Source organism: Laccaria bicolor, genomic scaffold, assembly GCF_000143565.1.
Source record: "Laccaria bicolor S238N-H82 LACBIscaffold_5 genomic scaffold, whole genome shotgun sequence".
NCBI lineage: Eukaryota > Fungi > Basidiomycota > Agaricomycetes > Agaricales > Hydnangiaceae > Laccaria > Laccaria bicolor.
Genome location: NW_001889876.1, coordinates 1,886,080 through 1,903,278, shown reverse-complemented (window position 1 = coordinate 1,903,278; position 17,199 = coordinate 1,886,080). Strand labels below are relative to the sequence as shown.

The window sequence follows — 17,199 nt, the reverse complement described above, 5'->3', positions numbered from 1 at the left end:
ATTGTGTATCTATCAGGTAGACAGCATCAAATTTACCCAGATTTATAGTCACATCACTTTGAGAATTATGTGCCCGCTTGAGCCGGCTTTGAGTCAGCTAAAAGCCGAGCTGAGCCACTTAAGGAAATTTAGCTGGCTTACATCAGCTGGCTCTCAGCTAGCCGAGCTGCGGCAACACTAGTTTGAAGTCCACAGCTTGAATTTTGATGTGTCACGGGTTTTGATCAAGCCAAACCCATGCCATATTCACTGCATTTCGGACCTTTAATCTGTTTCCAGTTTATGTGTGAAATATCTACTTTCTCATGTCTCTTTGTATTTACCCACCCATACAAAGAACGGAAATGTTGACAACACCCAAAAATCTTGCTCTCAGGAAATGTCATCGTGTTCAGAATTTCCCATCCACTTCTTGTGCATGTTTCTTAGCTTTCACTGTGATGTCTATGACATATTTCCCTCAGATCCATCTGTCTGACAGGTCACAAAACATTGCTCTCACAACATTGACACATCACATAACCTACCTTTTCTCTCCAGGTCTATGCCAGATTTCATCCCCAACCAGCCACTGTCTGGTATATGGATATTTAAATAAGTTTTTGACATCCTCTCCATGTGTGAAGGACACTAGCATATATACTAGTTTCAACAACCCTCAACTCAAATGTCCAACATAAGTTTCGTATAACAGTCATGACAGTTAGACTGACTTGCATTTGCCAGTGTCGCCGTAACTTGCTATTATCGCAGGTTCGTGAGCCAGCAAAGCCTCATCAATGAACCAGCCTCACACCTGCCCAGAAGGCTGAATATCGGCGAGTCACTTATGGCCTGCCATCCCCGCTGGACAACTGGATCGCCTCTTCGCTCGACTTTGCATCTGAGCCACTTGCGGGTGATGGGTTCTGTGCAGGCAGGCCACTTGCAGGTGATGGGTTCTGTGCAGGCAGGCCACTTGCGGGTAATTTTCTGGTGCAGGACTGTTTAACTTCATATTTGATAGGGTGAAATCGAAGAGCCATTTCAAGACCTGTGCACATTCACACTGTACCTCACTGTGCAGCTGCGTCCATCCTCAGGTTTTCTAGCCTATCACTGGACAAGCCCAACCATTATTCTTGCTTCCTACACAGGCACCAGCGACGAACTCAATGCACCAGATTGGGTAACCCTCATCAGCAACCCTTGTTCATTTAGGCAGCCACGGACACACATTGTCGAAGTTTTCATGATATTGGCAGCTCAACCTGAGAATGAAAGGTCGTCACAATGGATTCTTGCTTGGTGCTTTGCTGTGTCGGTGAGTCATGGTCGTAGTTTGCGTGGTGTCGCCTGTTATTAATCTTTTTGTTTCTGGCACCAGCGACCATCCTATACTCATCTCTGGAGGTCACCCTCACTTACTTCAAGCTGGTCCACTTCCCTGCGCAATTTATGTTCACACAAGACACAGGCATCAGCATTCACCTATGAGCAGTCTCAAGAACGTTGATTGCTGTTGAATCAGTCACCCAGCCAGACTAGTGCTCCTCGTCTTCGCCAAATGTAGATTAATATGTACCATCTACTCAATTACTATACAAATTGCCCTGTGCTTTCTCAGTCAATATCTCACAAGTGGGTTGAGCCTATTTCATACAGCTTTTGGGGGACTTTGTTTACTGTGTGACCATGTGTGATGAGCTCAATGCATAAGCATCATACTCATTACAAACGAATATTTATTCATGCTCTCCACCACCCTCTCCAGTCTGCCTGAGGCACCCGGCCGTTTACCATTACTTATCTGGCTGTGAGCAACACCAGTGAGTACTAGGATTCGGAGGGTAGGACCGCTTGCATAAAAGCTATCCTCATCATCTACTGTTTATTCTGTCATAACCGACTGCTTGTCCACTCCTGTCTTGTCCTCCCAACAACTAGGTTGCTCAAGTTCTACAGTGCAACAGTGGTGGAAGATTGCTGTTGCCATCTAAATACTTCAAGCCCTTTTGATCATAAACGTCTGGTTCCCACTGGCAAGTCTCTTCATTTTTGATTTTCTGCAAAGCTTAGTGATGAAAATTTGTAGGCTCCCAAACAGTGTCCTGTCCCTTGTGAATGCACTCAATGTGGTGGCATTAAGCATGTCTTGCAAGAAGAACGGCATGCCCATTTGGTGTGAGATAAGATTGTGATGTCAGTGATGTTGGGTGCTCTTATGTCAGGCACCTCATCAGCTGCGCCACAACCTCCCATAGCCGACAGCTCTATGGGAAACACTCATGGGGTGTTGACACCTCCTCAAATACTTTTGGATCTGCCAGCCACACCCACTCACAATTGTCTAAGTCCACAATTGACAGCTCAACCCCCTGGCACTCTGTTGAGTGCTCGGAGGAGTGCTGCAATCCATGCAGTCGAGGAGCACGCTGCCATTTTGATTTCCGAGGCATTAGCAGAGGAACCAGACCATCTGTATGAGCCTTTCATTGATGACAATTGGGAGGAAGGAGAAGAACCTGAGGCTGACACCAACCCTGGCACCAACTCCCCATATAATCCCCAAGTGTCCCTCCCAGCTGCCGAACTCTTCCCTTCAATCCCGATTGCCACTCATGTTCCTGCGGTGAAAGCTGCAGAGAACAACCCAGATCTGTTCTTCTGTGTGCAGGAGGACGCTCATGATCAGCTATGCCAGAAACCATCTGATGTTCACCCAGAAGGTGATGTTTATCTGCTTTACATGCTTGTGACATGGCTCCACCTCCAGTTTCATGTCCCAGTCCATGCCTGCACAGTGATTATTCACGTTGTCGGTCTTATCATCAGGGCCTTTGGCCACACCATCAACCCACCTCTGATCACCACTCTCAATCACATCATGTCAAAGTTGGATGTCGAGCCTGTCTTTGACATCCTTCCAAGTTCCTTTATGCCCAGAGTGCCTCAAGGTTCATCCCATTAGCATTGATGCAAATACCTCCTCAAATTGCCACGCGTGCAATGCATTTTTGTTCAAACCAGCTTTGCCAAACACTCGAACTCAGACACGACCCTGTGTTCCCCTTCTTCGCTTTCCGTACAAGAGTTTAGAATCACAACTAGTTAGTCTTCTCTCTGTTGCAGGTCTGGAGGAAGAGCTAGATGCATGGGGTGCACTTCCTCGTACCCCAGGAAAGATGGGAGACATCTTTGATGGTGAAGTAACTAAAAGCTTACCAGCACCTGATGGAAGTCCTTTCTTTCGAAATCAACCAGGTGATGAGAAGGGCCCAAATGGTGAACTTCACATCAGAGTGAGCCTTGGGGTGGATTGATATGTCAGTTACTTCACCATTCATTTGTCCTACTAACAATCTCACAGGTTCTCTTATCTACATAGCCAAATCTCGCCTAGTCACACATCAGGGCCCCTTTCCTTTAGCATTGCCAATCTAAAACCTCACTTGAAGTATGTGATTTCCCACCCTATGAGCTACACTGATTTGAGTACCAACTAGATACCGCACATCTAATTTGCTCTTAGGCAGCATTATGCCAGGGCCAAAGGAGCAGACACCAGATCAATGCCAGCAATTTTTACACATTATCATAAATGAGCTATTGCGCTTATGGACAGATGGTGTCCACATTGTTACGCCATCATCACCTGAAGGTCGATTAATTCAACTTATTTTGATTTGTATTTGCTGTAACAAACCTGCAGTGCACAAGCTGGGAGGCTTTGGAGTGCACTCACATACATTTTTTTGTACACACTGTTGGATACAACAGAAGGATAAATCAACCCCTGAGGCTTTTGTAAAAAATGGTATGTCCTCAAGACCTTTGAACACACAATTTGCTTATCATAACATTGTTAAACAGGTTTCCAAGCATGAACCAATGAAGAGCATCGAGCGGCTGGTGAGAAATATGCAGGTCTAGAGACGGAAACTGCTTGCGAAGAATTTGTAAAAGTTTGGGCAGCTTGTTGGTGCAAGTTTGTGCAGTTACCTTATTTTGACACTGTGCACATGATCATTATTGATCCAATGCATAACCTGCTTCTCGGTATAGATACTCATGCATTGCGTGTTCCTTCAGTCAGGCTAAAATTTCCTACAGGCCTCGTCAAGACTCACTTCTATCACATCTGGGTACAAGCCAAAATTCTCTGGAAGATGAAAGAGCTGCATGCGCTGCACCATATCCTTAGTGAAGTGTGTGTTTTTTCCATATGTTGTTGCATGTGGGGCTCAGCATGAGTTCAGTTTAGCATGCCGGCACATCTCGGTTGTTTGCCGTCGCTTATGGGTGTTCCCGCTGGTGGATCTTTGACTGCTGACCATGGCTGCTCATGGCTACCATTGTTGCCCCAATTGCCATGAGTAATTGACTGCACTTCTCAAGGTCTTACCTTGACTGGTTCCAGATTCCTCAGATATGGCACGATTACATGCAAGAGCCTGACACTGCTCAGCAACAACAGGCAGCATCAAATAAGGCTTGAATCAACAAGAAGAACCACACAGTAGAGCTGAAGAAGCAAAAGGCTGCTGCGAAAAAGAAGGCGAACACTGAGAAAAAGAAGCATCACCAGGAAGTGGTGCAACATGAACGAAACCCAAGGCCCAATGTGACCATACCTGTCTCATCGCCCATACAACACGCAACTGCCTCTCTAGAGCCTGTTGACATGCCATCCCGACCACCTGTTGATAAACCAAACAAACGGAAACATCAAACAGTAGGTGACAGTGTCAACGTCGAGTCAGACGATGATGATGAAGATTTGCCTTCATGTTTGCATCCTGATGATCCATCGAACTTTCTGAAACTATGCCTCGCACTCTGTCTTCTCATGGGCTGAGCGATAACAGAAGAACAAATACAAGAGGCTGATAGCCTACTACAGGATTACTGCCAGGAACTAATCACTGTGAGTGTTCAATTTTTTGATCACTTATACTCTACTCACCTCTCTTCATTGTAGCTTTATGGCCCTGATGTAATGTGGCCCAACCACCATTACGCCATGCACACTGCGGAATGTGTCCGTGATTTTGGTCCCATGCATGGGTTTTGGACCTTCCTCTTCGAGCAGCTCAACAAGATTCTCAAGAGCTACAAAACAAATAACCACAGTGGGGGTGAACTTGAAGTTACATTCTTTCAAGAATTTCATAGAATGGTCCACACTTCTCGAATGGTTTCTTCTGATCCCTTCTTGCATGTTTGCATTCTGATAAGATTCATCATAGGTAGCCTGCTCTGCCCGACCTGGCCAGCCTGAGATTTTTTGTGATGCTGTTGATGTCATGTTTACTGCAACCACAGATGATCGCAGTACCTTGCAGGCACTCACACATGACCTTGATCGGACTTGTCTTGATGGTACATTAGTATGAGATGCCATTGGTCATAGCTAACAAGACCTTTTTAGAGGGAATCACGTACTCACTCAGTCCTCGATTTGAACAGAAATTTTTGGATCCCAATCTTTACTCACTTGTTCTCAGGTACCTTTCAATGTGGTTTCCCAACCTTCATCTGTGGTCATACCTCACTCCAGCCCCAGCACCATCAATACCACTACTAAACAAAGCATCATTTTTTGATTATGCTATTGTAAACCAGCGCCATTATTATGCCTCTAACCAAGCAGCAAACAAGAAGAGTTCCCTAGTGGAGACAGTTGGGTGGGCGAACTTATGGACCTCATTTACATCAACCAAGATGATCAGTTCATCTTCATGATTGGTTATTTCCAGTGGTTTCAGCCTCTCAACATGGATTTACGAAACACGATCTGGAACTCATTGTATTTTTTTACATCATTTCTCTCACCACATTTATACTCATTCTCTCAATGTAGTGCATGTCTTGGGGTTCAGATCTGGCATGATAACAGCTTTTTGCTGAATTCTGAACCAGGGCCGCTGCCTCTACTGCCTCTTCAATATATCAAAGGCCATGTAGCCTGCTACAGCATTGAGATAAATGAATGTCTGGCTACAGCCACAATTAGAGTTCGGGTCAGTCCTGCCTCCACTCCAAGATCAATAGCCAATAACAATTATTTGTTCAGGATTAGGGCCTCTTCTGTATCTTACATACTGTAGATCTATGCTCCTGTTTCCGCTTCCGCTTCCTCTGCCTGATCATCTGCAGCTTCATCATCAGCCTCCCACTCCTCCAATGCTGCAATATCATCAGCATCTAGCTCACTGTCCTGAATGACAAGGTGTCGAGATCAAAACAAAGTTGCATATTCTGCATAACCATTTTCTCATTACCAGTCCGTCGTTTCCAATCTGCATCGATCATCACTGATGGTACCAATTTCTTAGGCTTGTCATTATTCACATTTCCTTTGAATCCATGAAAGCGTGTGTGTACTGATTTTGCTTTGTTTTCATAGCTGATCTTGTCCAATGCATAGTATATCCGATTAACCTGGAAGGAAAGCAGCCTCAGTATTAGTAATTAGTGAGATCCAAATGTGTTTATTTTACCTGAGGACTCCTCCAACTAACCCGATGAACTTCAACAGCGGTTTGGCCTGGTCGGACATAACAATCTGCCTTCTCCTGCCAAATTGACAGTTCAATCTTGCTGGAATTTTCATCTTCTGACAGCATGTAATCCTGCACCACCAGAACACCAACCCCTTCAATCCTGTGTTGTGCCTCAAACAGGGGGACTGCTCCTGATCATCGAGTATACTTTGTTTTCTTTTGTCCCATGATCTTGACCTTCTCTTTTCTCTGTTCTCCCTTAGCCATTGCCTCAGGATTAACTTGCTTCTTGTAGGTTCTGATGAGTGTATCAAAATATGAATGTGCTGCCAGCCTGATTTTGGTGAAGTCCCCTTCTAAATGTTGTGGAGCAATCTTGCTATGAGCACCTTGGCCCTTGTTTGCATGAGTTGAATGTCTTGTCAAGGCGTGCAAACAATCTACTCACCAATTCATTTGCAACCACTGTAGACACGACAGCATCAATAAAGATACTGTTATATTCATTTTTGAGGGGTGATGATACCAACCAATTTGGGTTGAACAAATGGTCTCCATTTGCACTAATGTGTGGCTGATCACCCGGTTGTAAAGGAGTGGGTAGAGGTAGGCATTTTTTTGAATCCACGTGTATTTCTGTGGCCCCAATCAAGCCCTTCATTACAGATTGCACATCATTCTATTTCACAAGGCAACATTGTCAGGATGTGTACACCAAAACCATGAGAAGAACACACCCTGATCCCTCTGTCCTGAGGTTCTTTTTGCTTCTTGGTAGGTTCACCACTTGGTTCAGAGTCTTTTACAGCCCCTAATTCTCCAATCTGCTTTTCAAGAACATCTATTTGGGCCAAGACCTGCTGATATACCCCACTTTGATCTGCCAATTCAGCTTCGGCTTTCTTCATCCTCCTGAACACAACGGCAAGGAGGTCACTCAAGTCAGTCACCCTGGAACCATCTACATTGACAAGGGGAACATGACATGGCTGCCACATCTCCTGAGAAGCAGGATCAACATCCATGCGAGGCCTCTTCTGGCCGATGCTCAGGTTCTTGTATGTGTTAACATTTGCCATTGCCATGTCACTACTCGGGGTTTGAGGTGGAAAATTGAATTGTAAGGGACTAACTTGTCTGTTTCCATTCTGTGACTGTGCTGATGCAATCCCACTATGACCAGGTGTCATTGCCATTCCGTACATTGCATTGGGCAGGAAGTTCATTGTTGTGGTGGGGAAAGAGGCAACTTTTGTGAAGATTTTCTGATGTTTCTTTTGCCGCTATCAATGCATTTGTAACATATACATTACCCATTTTCTCTGGGACAACATGAGATATTTGGCAGTATGAAATGAGTGAATTGTAACTTTTCTCATGTAAACGGGTATTCAGGATATGATTTGTCCACTTGGGTAAATATGGGCAAGTTGGGTATCTAGGGATATTCATCACCCATTCAACTCAATTGACTGAATGGATGATATCAAAGTAAAGTGTGGTTTTCTGGGACAAAACTACATGCCGGAACATTTATTTTGCACAGCGATGGCAATGTCGGAAAAGTTGAACTTTACCTACATAGTCTAGAAACAAAAAACAAGGTGTAACACAGTGATTGGGCAATTGTTTGTCACATTGTGACATTAAAATTCAAGCTATGGACTTCAAACTTGGCAATAGTGTAGATACCTCATTTCTGCTCCGATTTCCTTGAAAAGAATTGCTAAATTTACACGAAATGTCCCTCTACATGCCTATAAACCCACCAAACCCCAGCCTGACCCCTGCCCATCATGGCCCACAGCTAAGTTGCTCTTCTCTGATAGTGTTGTAGTTTGGCCTCTTCATCGCTCCCTCTTTTACCTAGGGCAAATACCCAACCTCGATCTGTTGATGTCAAGAGAGGCTGGTATTGGTGAAATGGAGTATCGAAGACTGAGGTCACACTTATCCTCAGATTGGCACACAGCATCCATCAGGCTCGCTGGGAGGATATTTGGAGACTATCAATGGAAGATGGCTGTATTGAACAATTAGTGTTTGGAAGTCCGGTCTCGTGACTGGAAAAAGACCATAACCAGACCGGACCAAGACCGCAAAAGACCAGACCTGCGGTTACGGTCTTTTATTTTTGAGATGTAAAGACCGCAAAAAAACCGGTTAACGTGAACCGCTCTTGACCGGTTTGGACCGGTCTTTTGTAACCCCTTAAATACCCTTTAAAACGCACCCAAGAACGTACGATTTGGTAAAAAAACGAGAGAGATATGAATTAAAATGTAAATTACTTTTGGGAATAATAGATGTACCAGACTTATTTTATACAAGCACCAATTCCTAACGGAATTTGACGTTCTTGGGCTCGTTTTGAAGCTAATAAAGATGTTAATAAATTTACCGATTCATAATTTTAAAATATTAGCCTAAAGACCGGTCATAAACCGGTTAAAACCGATGCAGACCAAAGCCAGTCTATAGACTGCAAAAAACTGTGGTCTGCGGTCTTTTTGCAGTCTGGTCTGGTCTTTTGACTTCTGGGGAAAAGGCAGACTGGTTACGGTTATGGTTAATGCCCCTGGGCATCAAAAAACTGGACCGAACCAGACTTTCAAACACTATGAACAAATGTACAAGGCAATGGTAGTATACTGCTTGTTGATTTGGTCGAGGCTGGCTCTTGGGTCACCCTTAGTCTTTAGTAGATGTAGACGGATTTCCTATTGTAACTATTGTAACATCAACATTACAATGGTACCCTCGTGGACTATCCACCTCCATCCTCTCCAGCGTGCTAATGAACCAGGACTTGAAGCAAGCCCAGCTAGTGCCAGTTCGAAGTCCCTTCACCAAAGGGGCACTCCTCTCCAGCAGGAAATCGTGCCGAATTCCATGATCGTCAGACCCAAGTGAAGCAGGAGCGCTGCCTGTGCAAGCTGGTCAACGACCTCCAAGAGCCGAATGAAGCATGGGAAAAAAGAACTCAGATGATGGAGGACCCCTGAAAATGCTGCTAAATGGTAGATACCGATCCGGACAAAAAAAATCGAAATGGGGGTGCTAGGCTAGAGACAAACCAGACAAGTTTTCGAAAAAATCAGCAAAATGCTAGATACAAAATCTGGACAGGTTCTCAAGGATAATGAGAGGCTAGATACTAATTGGACACATATGGTTGCATAGTGCAACAGAAAAATGTTTGCAGTCAGCTGTGTGGTCGGTGGTTCGAACCTTGCGCTGCAGAGAAAATTTTGGCCCTGAATGGGCTAGATACGAAGTCCAGACAAATTTTTCAAATTTGGTCTAGGCCAGATAAAATCCGGACAGACTTCGCCAAAATTGGTAAGGTATAGGAACTCCATATTCATCTAACATCACATGACAAAGTGTGACAAATGAAAGAAATCTATACTACATTTCCAAAAACACTCTTTTTCAAAATGTGGCTCCAAGAAAATCTTCCAATCTGCAGCTGTTAAATTATGTCGGAAGCAGAATTTTAATATATGGGCAGTGCTAGTTACAGTATAGTTAAAAGACATTGGAGTCAATTGCAGACATGTGATCTATGGCAGGGACTACTGGTCACATTGTGTGCCAAAACTTAGCCGTCACACCAAGGTCACGTCAGCTGACATTGGATGAGTGTGGAGTTCCTCTACCTTACGGACAAGAATCTGAAAAACGTTGATTTTAGTATCTATCATTTGGCAGTATTTTCAGGGGTCCTGATGACGGTGGGGATCAAAAGGCGGTGGGTCCTCCGATTTCCTTTGACTCTGACAAAGCCACTCAGCGAGCACACGTATATACAAGCGCGTATGGCGTCAATCTTTGGACAGGACTTTCCTCCCCTCGCTTATCATGGCCCCTCGCCCTCTGCCTGCGCTGCCTCCATTACCGTTGAGTTCGAGAGTCCCACCACTCTCCTCCAGTTCGAAGCTCGAACGGCGCCTCTCTTGGTCCACCTCTGACAGACCCCAACCACCGTCGTCATCTACACCTTTCATCCCAGCGGCCCCGGGAAATATCACTCTCCACTTGGCAGAGTTCGAGGAGGCTGTCAAGAGTTTGCGTCCTGGAGTCCCAAAAGAGATTATCGACGAGCTAAAAATGAAAACCATTGAATCGTATGGACGATATGCTGCCAAAGAGGACCACAAGCGTGAGTCTCTAGAGGTTGTCAAATCCACGCAGAGCAGTTCGCATACCTGGACGACCTCGGAGCTCCCCCGGAGTAGGAGTAACATCGACAAATCGACAGTCTCGACATTAAAACCGCTGCCGCCTCCACCATCCTGGCTGCAAGATTCAACCAACGCGCTTGCCTACGAACGCGACCTTATCAGGGCCGACTCTATAAAGGCGAAACCGATAAGCGCTCGACTGCAAGAGCTTCGAAAATTAATGGCTGAAGAGGCGTTGGATTATTAGTGCGTCCACCTTCGACCCTTGTTCAAATTCTAAAATGTGGCTATAGCATTGTTCCGAGCGAAGACCCGTGTCAGTCAGGATCTGTTATTGCTGAGAGCGATAAACGACTGGAACTCATTTCAGGGTGAGTGACACATCCTAGCACCTGAAGGGCATTCGCCTATTCTTCGGCCCAGCTTTTCGGGATTGGGACAGGCTATCATATCAAAATCCTGCGCGTATCTACTTACCGATGCACGGTACTGGTATCAAGTTCGAGAGCAAGTCGACCGGAATTGGAAGATTGTTGACATTGATCCAGTTGAAGGACCCAAAGATTGGATAGTGTGGCTGGGAGTGAGTTTTGTGTTTCACAACCCCAAAGATCCCACTGAAATCTTTATTAGGAACGAGTAAGGGGGGCTAGGATAGGTATCGATGCGCTCATGGTGTCACACGAGAAGGCTATGCGGCTGAAAGCGAAGCTCGGCCCTCTCGATTCTACACTGTTTTTCCCACTCCATAACCTTATCGATCTCGCCTGGCAAGATAAGCCCCCTCGTTCACAGGAGCCAGTGTATGTTCAAGGGATAGAATTTACCGGTATGTCGACCAATTCTCAACAAGTAGTCTCACATATCACCTCAATAGGAAAGGATGCACTTTATAAACTTGATAAATTGAGAGGATGGATAAAGCGGCAGCCTGTGTTTACCCCGTCGAACCTGACAACCGAACCACAAGTCCCCGTTGGGACTCTCATTACGTCGTTGCCCTGCGTTGGTGAATACTTTTGTTGTGTGCGTTTTCTCTCTCAACTTAGGTTTCACTTTTGTAGGGTACATATTGAATATGCGTGGATCAGACACAGCCTACAGCACACTTTTCCATGCCTACTTGTTTGTTGGGCTTGAAGCCGCAATCATCTTCCTCGATGGCTCCAAGATGAACGAGCGGGTTGTTGATTATCTCAAGTCCATTGGCGTTGAACGAAGGGACTATGACGATGTTTGGTCGTTCTTGCGTCTTAGAGAATGGGGCGAAGGCAAAGTGAGTAAATTATCAGTCATCTTTCCACATCTCACCACGCTTGCTTGTGCTAGCTTCTCATGGCACCGCAAACGGGTTACGAATTTTCCTTGAAGCTGACCCCCTACCGGTACACTATTGCACCTTGCCAAGTTGAACATATGATGGCGGTCAAGAATGCGACCGAGGTTGACAGTATGAAACGCGCACACCTTCAAGGCGGAATTTCATTTGTGGGGTCTATCCTTTGTTTCTTTTTATCTACCCTTATGCTTGCTGCACATCAGGTCAGGTTCCTAGCTTGGCTTGAGGACAACCTATCCAAGGGACATGAAGTCCCGGAGTACGAAGCATCCGCACGGTTGACAGGGTTCGCAAGGTTGGAAAATAATTTCATCTGCTTCAGCCACAAGCACATTTCGGCTTCTGGTCCCAATCCCGCGCTGTCCCGCCACTCTTCGAAGAAATCATTAGCGCGAATGATCGGGTTAGATGGACCATACCTCATGTATGCATCCCAACCTTCGCTGTCATTCTTGTCTTACTTGATTTTAGCGGAGCGGGTATCCACTATCGAGATGGAGTATGTGAAACAGCTAGGACTGTAATCTTCAGTCGTCCAACTGTGGAGCAATCTGATGCGTACACCCGGGTACTCCAAGCTCACGTATGTCAACTGTTGTCAATGCTTTCAAATTCAGTCTTACACTTCTTTCTATCAACAGATTGCGATGGCCAGTGCTGTCTTCGTAGAAGGAACTCCCAGTCACCAGCTGGTCGCGTTATCTCATAAAGCACTCTCGCAGGAAGATCTTGACTTTATGGTTTGTGCTAATCCCTCCATTCACATAGTCTTTTGGGCTTAAGCCGACTCTAGCGTCGATGTGGATACGCTGGGTCATTCTTGAGTGTGCTCGATAGCCCACAGTGTTTCTCGGGAAACGTTCCTTTGATGGCAGGCCATATCGTTTCCATTGAGCCCACTCTATGTCGGTGACCGATATTGACTCGCAAAAATGTGACGTTGACGTCGGATTTTAAGATTACGAGGGTAGTTGGAGCATTCGGATTCAATCTTCCTACGTTGTTCGTCGTGTCAAGGTGAGTTTTATTTTGGTGTATCTGTACGTAACCAACAATCCTTCGAGACGCAGGACGAATCTGACGACAATACCTTTCTTGCTTTTGAACGACTCACATGTGTGCCAATTCAATTACGAATGGTCAAGGAAGGCATGCTCACTAAAGCGGAAAAGGCATGGTTAAGGGTAAGCCCCAATCGTACGTTTTGAGAGTCATTGTCAAATTCACTGTCCTTTTTACCTCCGAAGGACCACAACAGACGTTGTCACGAGAAGCTTTCCCCTCAGCTGTTACACGATAAGCGAGCACTCTCATGGGTCAAACACGAGTACCCGTGGGGCCCTGGGTTCTTGACTACCCCATCAAGGCTCCCAAGCGTTGAGTGGGCTTTGGAATGATTGCCGCCCAGAGGTACGTGGCCGGTGGTCGTCGTGGCTCATTGTGCGAGGTGGAAGGAAAGGAACGCGTTTGTCACATTCTATGATATCGCCGGTAATGGTCCCAATGGTGACGCGTTTGAACGAGTCATGTGTGAGCCGATCCAACTACGAATGGTCGATGAAAGCATGATCACCGGGGTCGAGAGGGTTTAGTTGAAGGTGGGTTTCGATTCCAAGTATCCAATTGACGTATAGATAACACCCAGTTGCTCTTCAAGGACCATTGTCAGGCGAAGCTTTCCAAGTTTCTACCAGGCGATAATCTAGCTGGCTCGAACGTAAGGCCTGTTTCTAGTTCGTTTCATGTTGCCCGGAAGATCGAGGTGCCCAAACCACAAGCACACAAGGGCATGAGAGGATTAAGAGATGTTTTTGCTTTCATACCAATCATACAACGCACATGCTACACAAAGATGAGGGTGGTGGGGATGATGCTGTGTATAGTACTACTAGTAAATCAATCAAAGGACGCGACGGGCGAATATATGCAAGGACAGAGGAGACACAGCATGACTAGGCGAGGAGAGAGGGAGGCGGAAAACACCGGTTTGACAGGTTGAAGCGAGCACAAAAGAAAAAGTGTGAAAATGGATGAATAAATGATATTTGATGCGACAACAGAAAGAGAGAAAGGAAAAAGTAAGAGGTACGAAACACCAGCTAGACACCAAAGTCATTAATAAGAGGTTTAGACTCCATTATGTATGGTTTGGTTTGACTAGGCCGAGTTAGGTAGATAGGGGAATGTAAAGAGAAGGAAGAAAGAAGAGGGGGAGGTAAGACAGAAGACCCAAAAGCAACTAAATGGCCAATGTCCAAACGACAGCGACGACAACGAGGACGACGAACAAACCCAATCAAGAGTAGTAGATGAGTGGATTGAGCGCCAGGAAATTATGAGAATACAGGCGGTGGTGGTCGTGGTGGGTTTTCTCTCGGAGGTTTCACACGGAATTCGGCGACGATGCATACGTGGCTGTATAGAAAGGGCACCAGGTCAACAAACTGAAAAATAAAATAAGATAGGAACACAAAAAACGCACTCTGAAGGGAAATGAGCATTAGGGAACCCAACGACCTTCTCCAAATAATCCTTATCAACCCCGCTCAGAATAGCGTTCACCCCCAAATTTGCAGCCGAGTACCACAGATAATCAATGTGCCCTTGGAACGTGGGCACATAGTTCGTCACGGGAGGTTCGCCAGCCCCAGGCGCCGCGTACGCGCTCTTCAAGCCAAAACGGTGACGCAAGCCTTCAGATGTGTACCGGCCATATTTGTGAGACTTGAAATCCACGTGGTCAGCAGGTAGGGTTCCGTTTGACAGGAAGTCGTATACGCCTGATGATGGAATGGAGTTGAAGTCGCCACAGATTATCAGCGGGATCTTCGTGCCGTCTGTATACACTGGTGGTGTACGGTACTGCTGGGGATGTTGAGGTACTGCAGGTGATGATGCAGCAGAGGAGGGTGGCTCTGCGCCTGTCTCTGCGGGCTCCTCTCCTTCGACTGCTTGCACGATAGACGACGTTGATGCTGATGGTGGAGGTCGAGGAGGGTACTTGGCAAAGTGACTGGCCATTTTCTCAATCTCGTCAACCAACAATGCAGCCTGCACCAACTTGACGTCACAGTACGCTGGGTCCCAATGAATGTGCGCATTGGCGATGACAAACCGTGTCCCAGTGACTTTGTCCTCCATGAGTGAGACGATGGCGAGATGCTCTTTCCCTAGCACCCGGTTGAACATGTCGTCTGTCTTCTTGAAGTCTTGTCGTTGCATGGCGACTGCGCTGAACTCTACCAGATGCTTTTCCACCAGCTGGTATCTAATATCACAGCCACCACATTCAGTGTTGTCCAAACCAAAAGTAAAAATCGCGACTCACCTGTCCGCCTTGTAAAACGTCGCACACCCGTCCACCTGCCTCCGGTCCGCCTCATTCATCGTCCTCGACCGCGACTTGGGCCAATACACCCCTTCATATCCGTGCTCCGCTAGATTCTTGGTGAAATAATCCTCATACGCAGCTATATCGACCTCTTGCAGGCATAAAAAGTCCGCGCCGGAGTTGATGATCTCCGTTAGTATCAGGTCTTTCCGGTACTCCCATGCCAACGCCCACGAAGGTGTGTACCCATACAGCCGCTCCGTTGCACACCTCTCACATAGGATGTTGTAACATAAAACGCGGAACGTCTCCGCGTTGGGGTCGGCGGCCAGGGCCTCCAGTTCCGGTTCAGTGAGAAGCACCTTCAGCTCTCGGAGCGGAGGCGCTGGAGGTGTCGGACAATTATCGCGCAAGTAGGAAATGAGGGTTGGTGTACCGTCCTTCTGAATTATTGCCTTCAGGGTTGCGTCCAGCGGATTGCCTTCTACGCCCAGTGTCTGCAGTTGATGCAGGCTCCCCAATTCAAAAGGGATCACGGTCAGGTGGTTGTCGAATACGTACAACTCCTTCAGCTGGGTAAGCATACCCATTTCGGGAGGGAGTGTGGAGAGATTGTTGCCGGAGATGTCAAGGAGCTCCAGGTGCCGGAGCTTGGATATCTCTGGAGGAACGGATGAGAGGGCGTTGTGATTGAGGTAGAGGTTGATGAGGAAAGTAAAGGTAAAGAGGCCTGAAGTTGCAGGAAGGTTCTTAATATTCAATCCACCCATGTCTAGCGAACTCCATGTGTTTTCGGGAGGCTTCATGATTGATGTTGGACGGAAAGCCTCCGCTGGAGCTGCCACAGTGGATGAAGGCCGATTAACTGCGTTTCCATTGATGGGCGGGCTGGAAGCGGGTCTATCGGACGTTGTGGGCGAGGATACCTCCGAAGCAGTACCATTGAGTTCAGCTGGTAGAGGGGGTTTGACGAGGTTGGGATTTGTGATGGGAATAGCAGATTTCGCCACTGTGCGTGAGGCCATAGCGCTTGTTCGAGCGCGGTGGTGTGGTGAGCGTGCCGAGCGTATCATCTGTAGATTGATGAGAACAAAAGTAATTAAGGAGATAGAGCGCACATACTTCGCACTTCAACAACTGCTGCTGCCAGTGAGGTGAAATGACCTGCCCTGCCGGCGATCCTTGTGCAAGAAGATGCTGCTGGTGGGTGTGTCCGTTCGGTGGAGAGGGGTAATGTGAGAGTGAGTTCTGGTGGTGGTGCATAGCTTGGTGTGTGAGGGGGTGGTGACCTGGATGATGCTGGAGAGTGCCAACTGCGCCGTTGGTGTAAAGGGCATATCCAGGGGAGGGCGGAGGTGGGCCGACGGCTGTCTGAGAGCCCTGAGGGACAAGAATTGGATGGTGTTGTCTGCTCCAAGCTGTCTGGTCATGATGCGACGCAAGCTTGTGAGCGATTCCGGGTGATTGCTGAGGATAGTACATCGCATTTGCAAGCACGGCGTCACCACAAGGCGTCTACGGGGTGTGTGTTGAGCTCGAGGCCCCAAGATGACTCGCAGCAGTGGCTGCTAGTTATGCACAGTCGGATTAAGTGGCTGTGGAATGAGTGAGGGATACGCAGTTGACGATGGAGACGATGAGCGCGGTATGTTGTACGTTGTCAAGGTGTGTTGTGGATGTCGTTATGGTCGTCGTTTCCCCTTTGTTGTTGGCACAAACGATGAGCTCGAGCGGAGTGCGATCGTGGGAACGGTGCTGACAAATTCCCCCATCGGCTGTGCTTCGGAGCAATTTACTCCTGTATGCAACTCAATTGCAGCTTTAAATCTTGTCCGCAACTACCACGTACGACCACCA

At 46.8% G+C, this 17,199-nt stretch overlaps 4 protein-coding genes across 4 annotated transcripts; 1 reads left to right on the top strand and 3 right to left on the bottom strand.

The window, feature by feature from the left end:
- Positions 1-829: 829 nt before the first annotated feature.
- On the top strand, positions 830-5,566 carry LACBIDRAFT_324415 (uncharacterized protein; the record flags this gene model as incomplete). Its single annotated transcript, XM_001877902.1, has 16 exons — positions 830-964; positions 1,007-1,303; positions 1,607-1,620; positions 1,754-1,795; positions 2,075-2,163; positions 2,244-2,936; positions 3,033-3,089; positions 3,112-3,281; positions 3,853-3,891; positions 3,978-4,189; positions 4,244-4,293; positions 4,503-4,714; positions 4,883-4,906; positions 4,961-5,200; positions 5,229-5,361; positions 5,487-5,566. The coding sequence occupies 16 exons, from the start codon at positions 830-832 to the stop codon at positions 5,564-5,566; spliced, it is 2,487 nt and encodes an 828-aa protein (XP_001877937.1).
- A 525-nt stretch (positions 5,567-6,091) lies between these two features.
- Positions 6,092-7,711, bottom strand: LACBIDRAFT_324414 (uncharacterized protein; the record flags this gene model as incomplete). Its single annotated transcript, XM_001877549.1, has 6 exons — positions 6,092-6,168; positions 6,196-6,199; positions 6,504-6,614; positions 6,934-6,950; positions 7,016-7,121; positions 7,223-7,711. 6 exons carry the CDS (start codon positions 7,709-7,711, stop codon positions 6,092-6,094), a joined length of 804 nt encoding a protein of 267 aa, XP_001877584.1.
- Positions 7,712-13,911: 6,200 nt separating this feature from the next.
- LACBIDRAFT_314171 (uncharacterized protein) lies at positions 13,912-14,127 on the bottom strand (the record flags this gene model as incomplete). The annotated part of the gene is made up of 1 exon (XM_001877548.1): positions 13,912-14,127. One exon carries the CDS (start codon positions 14,125-14,127, stop codon positions 13,912-13,914), a length of 216 nt encoding a protein of 71 aa, XP_001877583.1.
- Positions 14,128-14,392: 265 nt separating this feature from the next.
- LACBIDRAFT_142382 (uncharacterized protein) lies at positions 14,393-16,500 on the bottom strand (the record flags this gene model as incomplete). The annotated part of the gene is made up of 5 exons (XM_001877547.1): positions 14,393-14,426; positions 14,494-14,873; positions 14,961-15,279; positions 15,340-16,415; positions 16,465-16,500. Coding segments are annotated over 5 exons (1,845 nt in total), but the record flags the coding sequence as incomplete, so codon positions are not given.
- Positions 16,501-17,199: the final 699 nt, after the last annotated feature.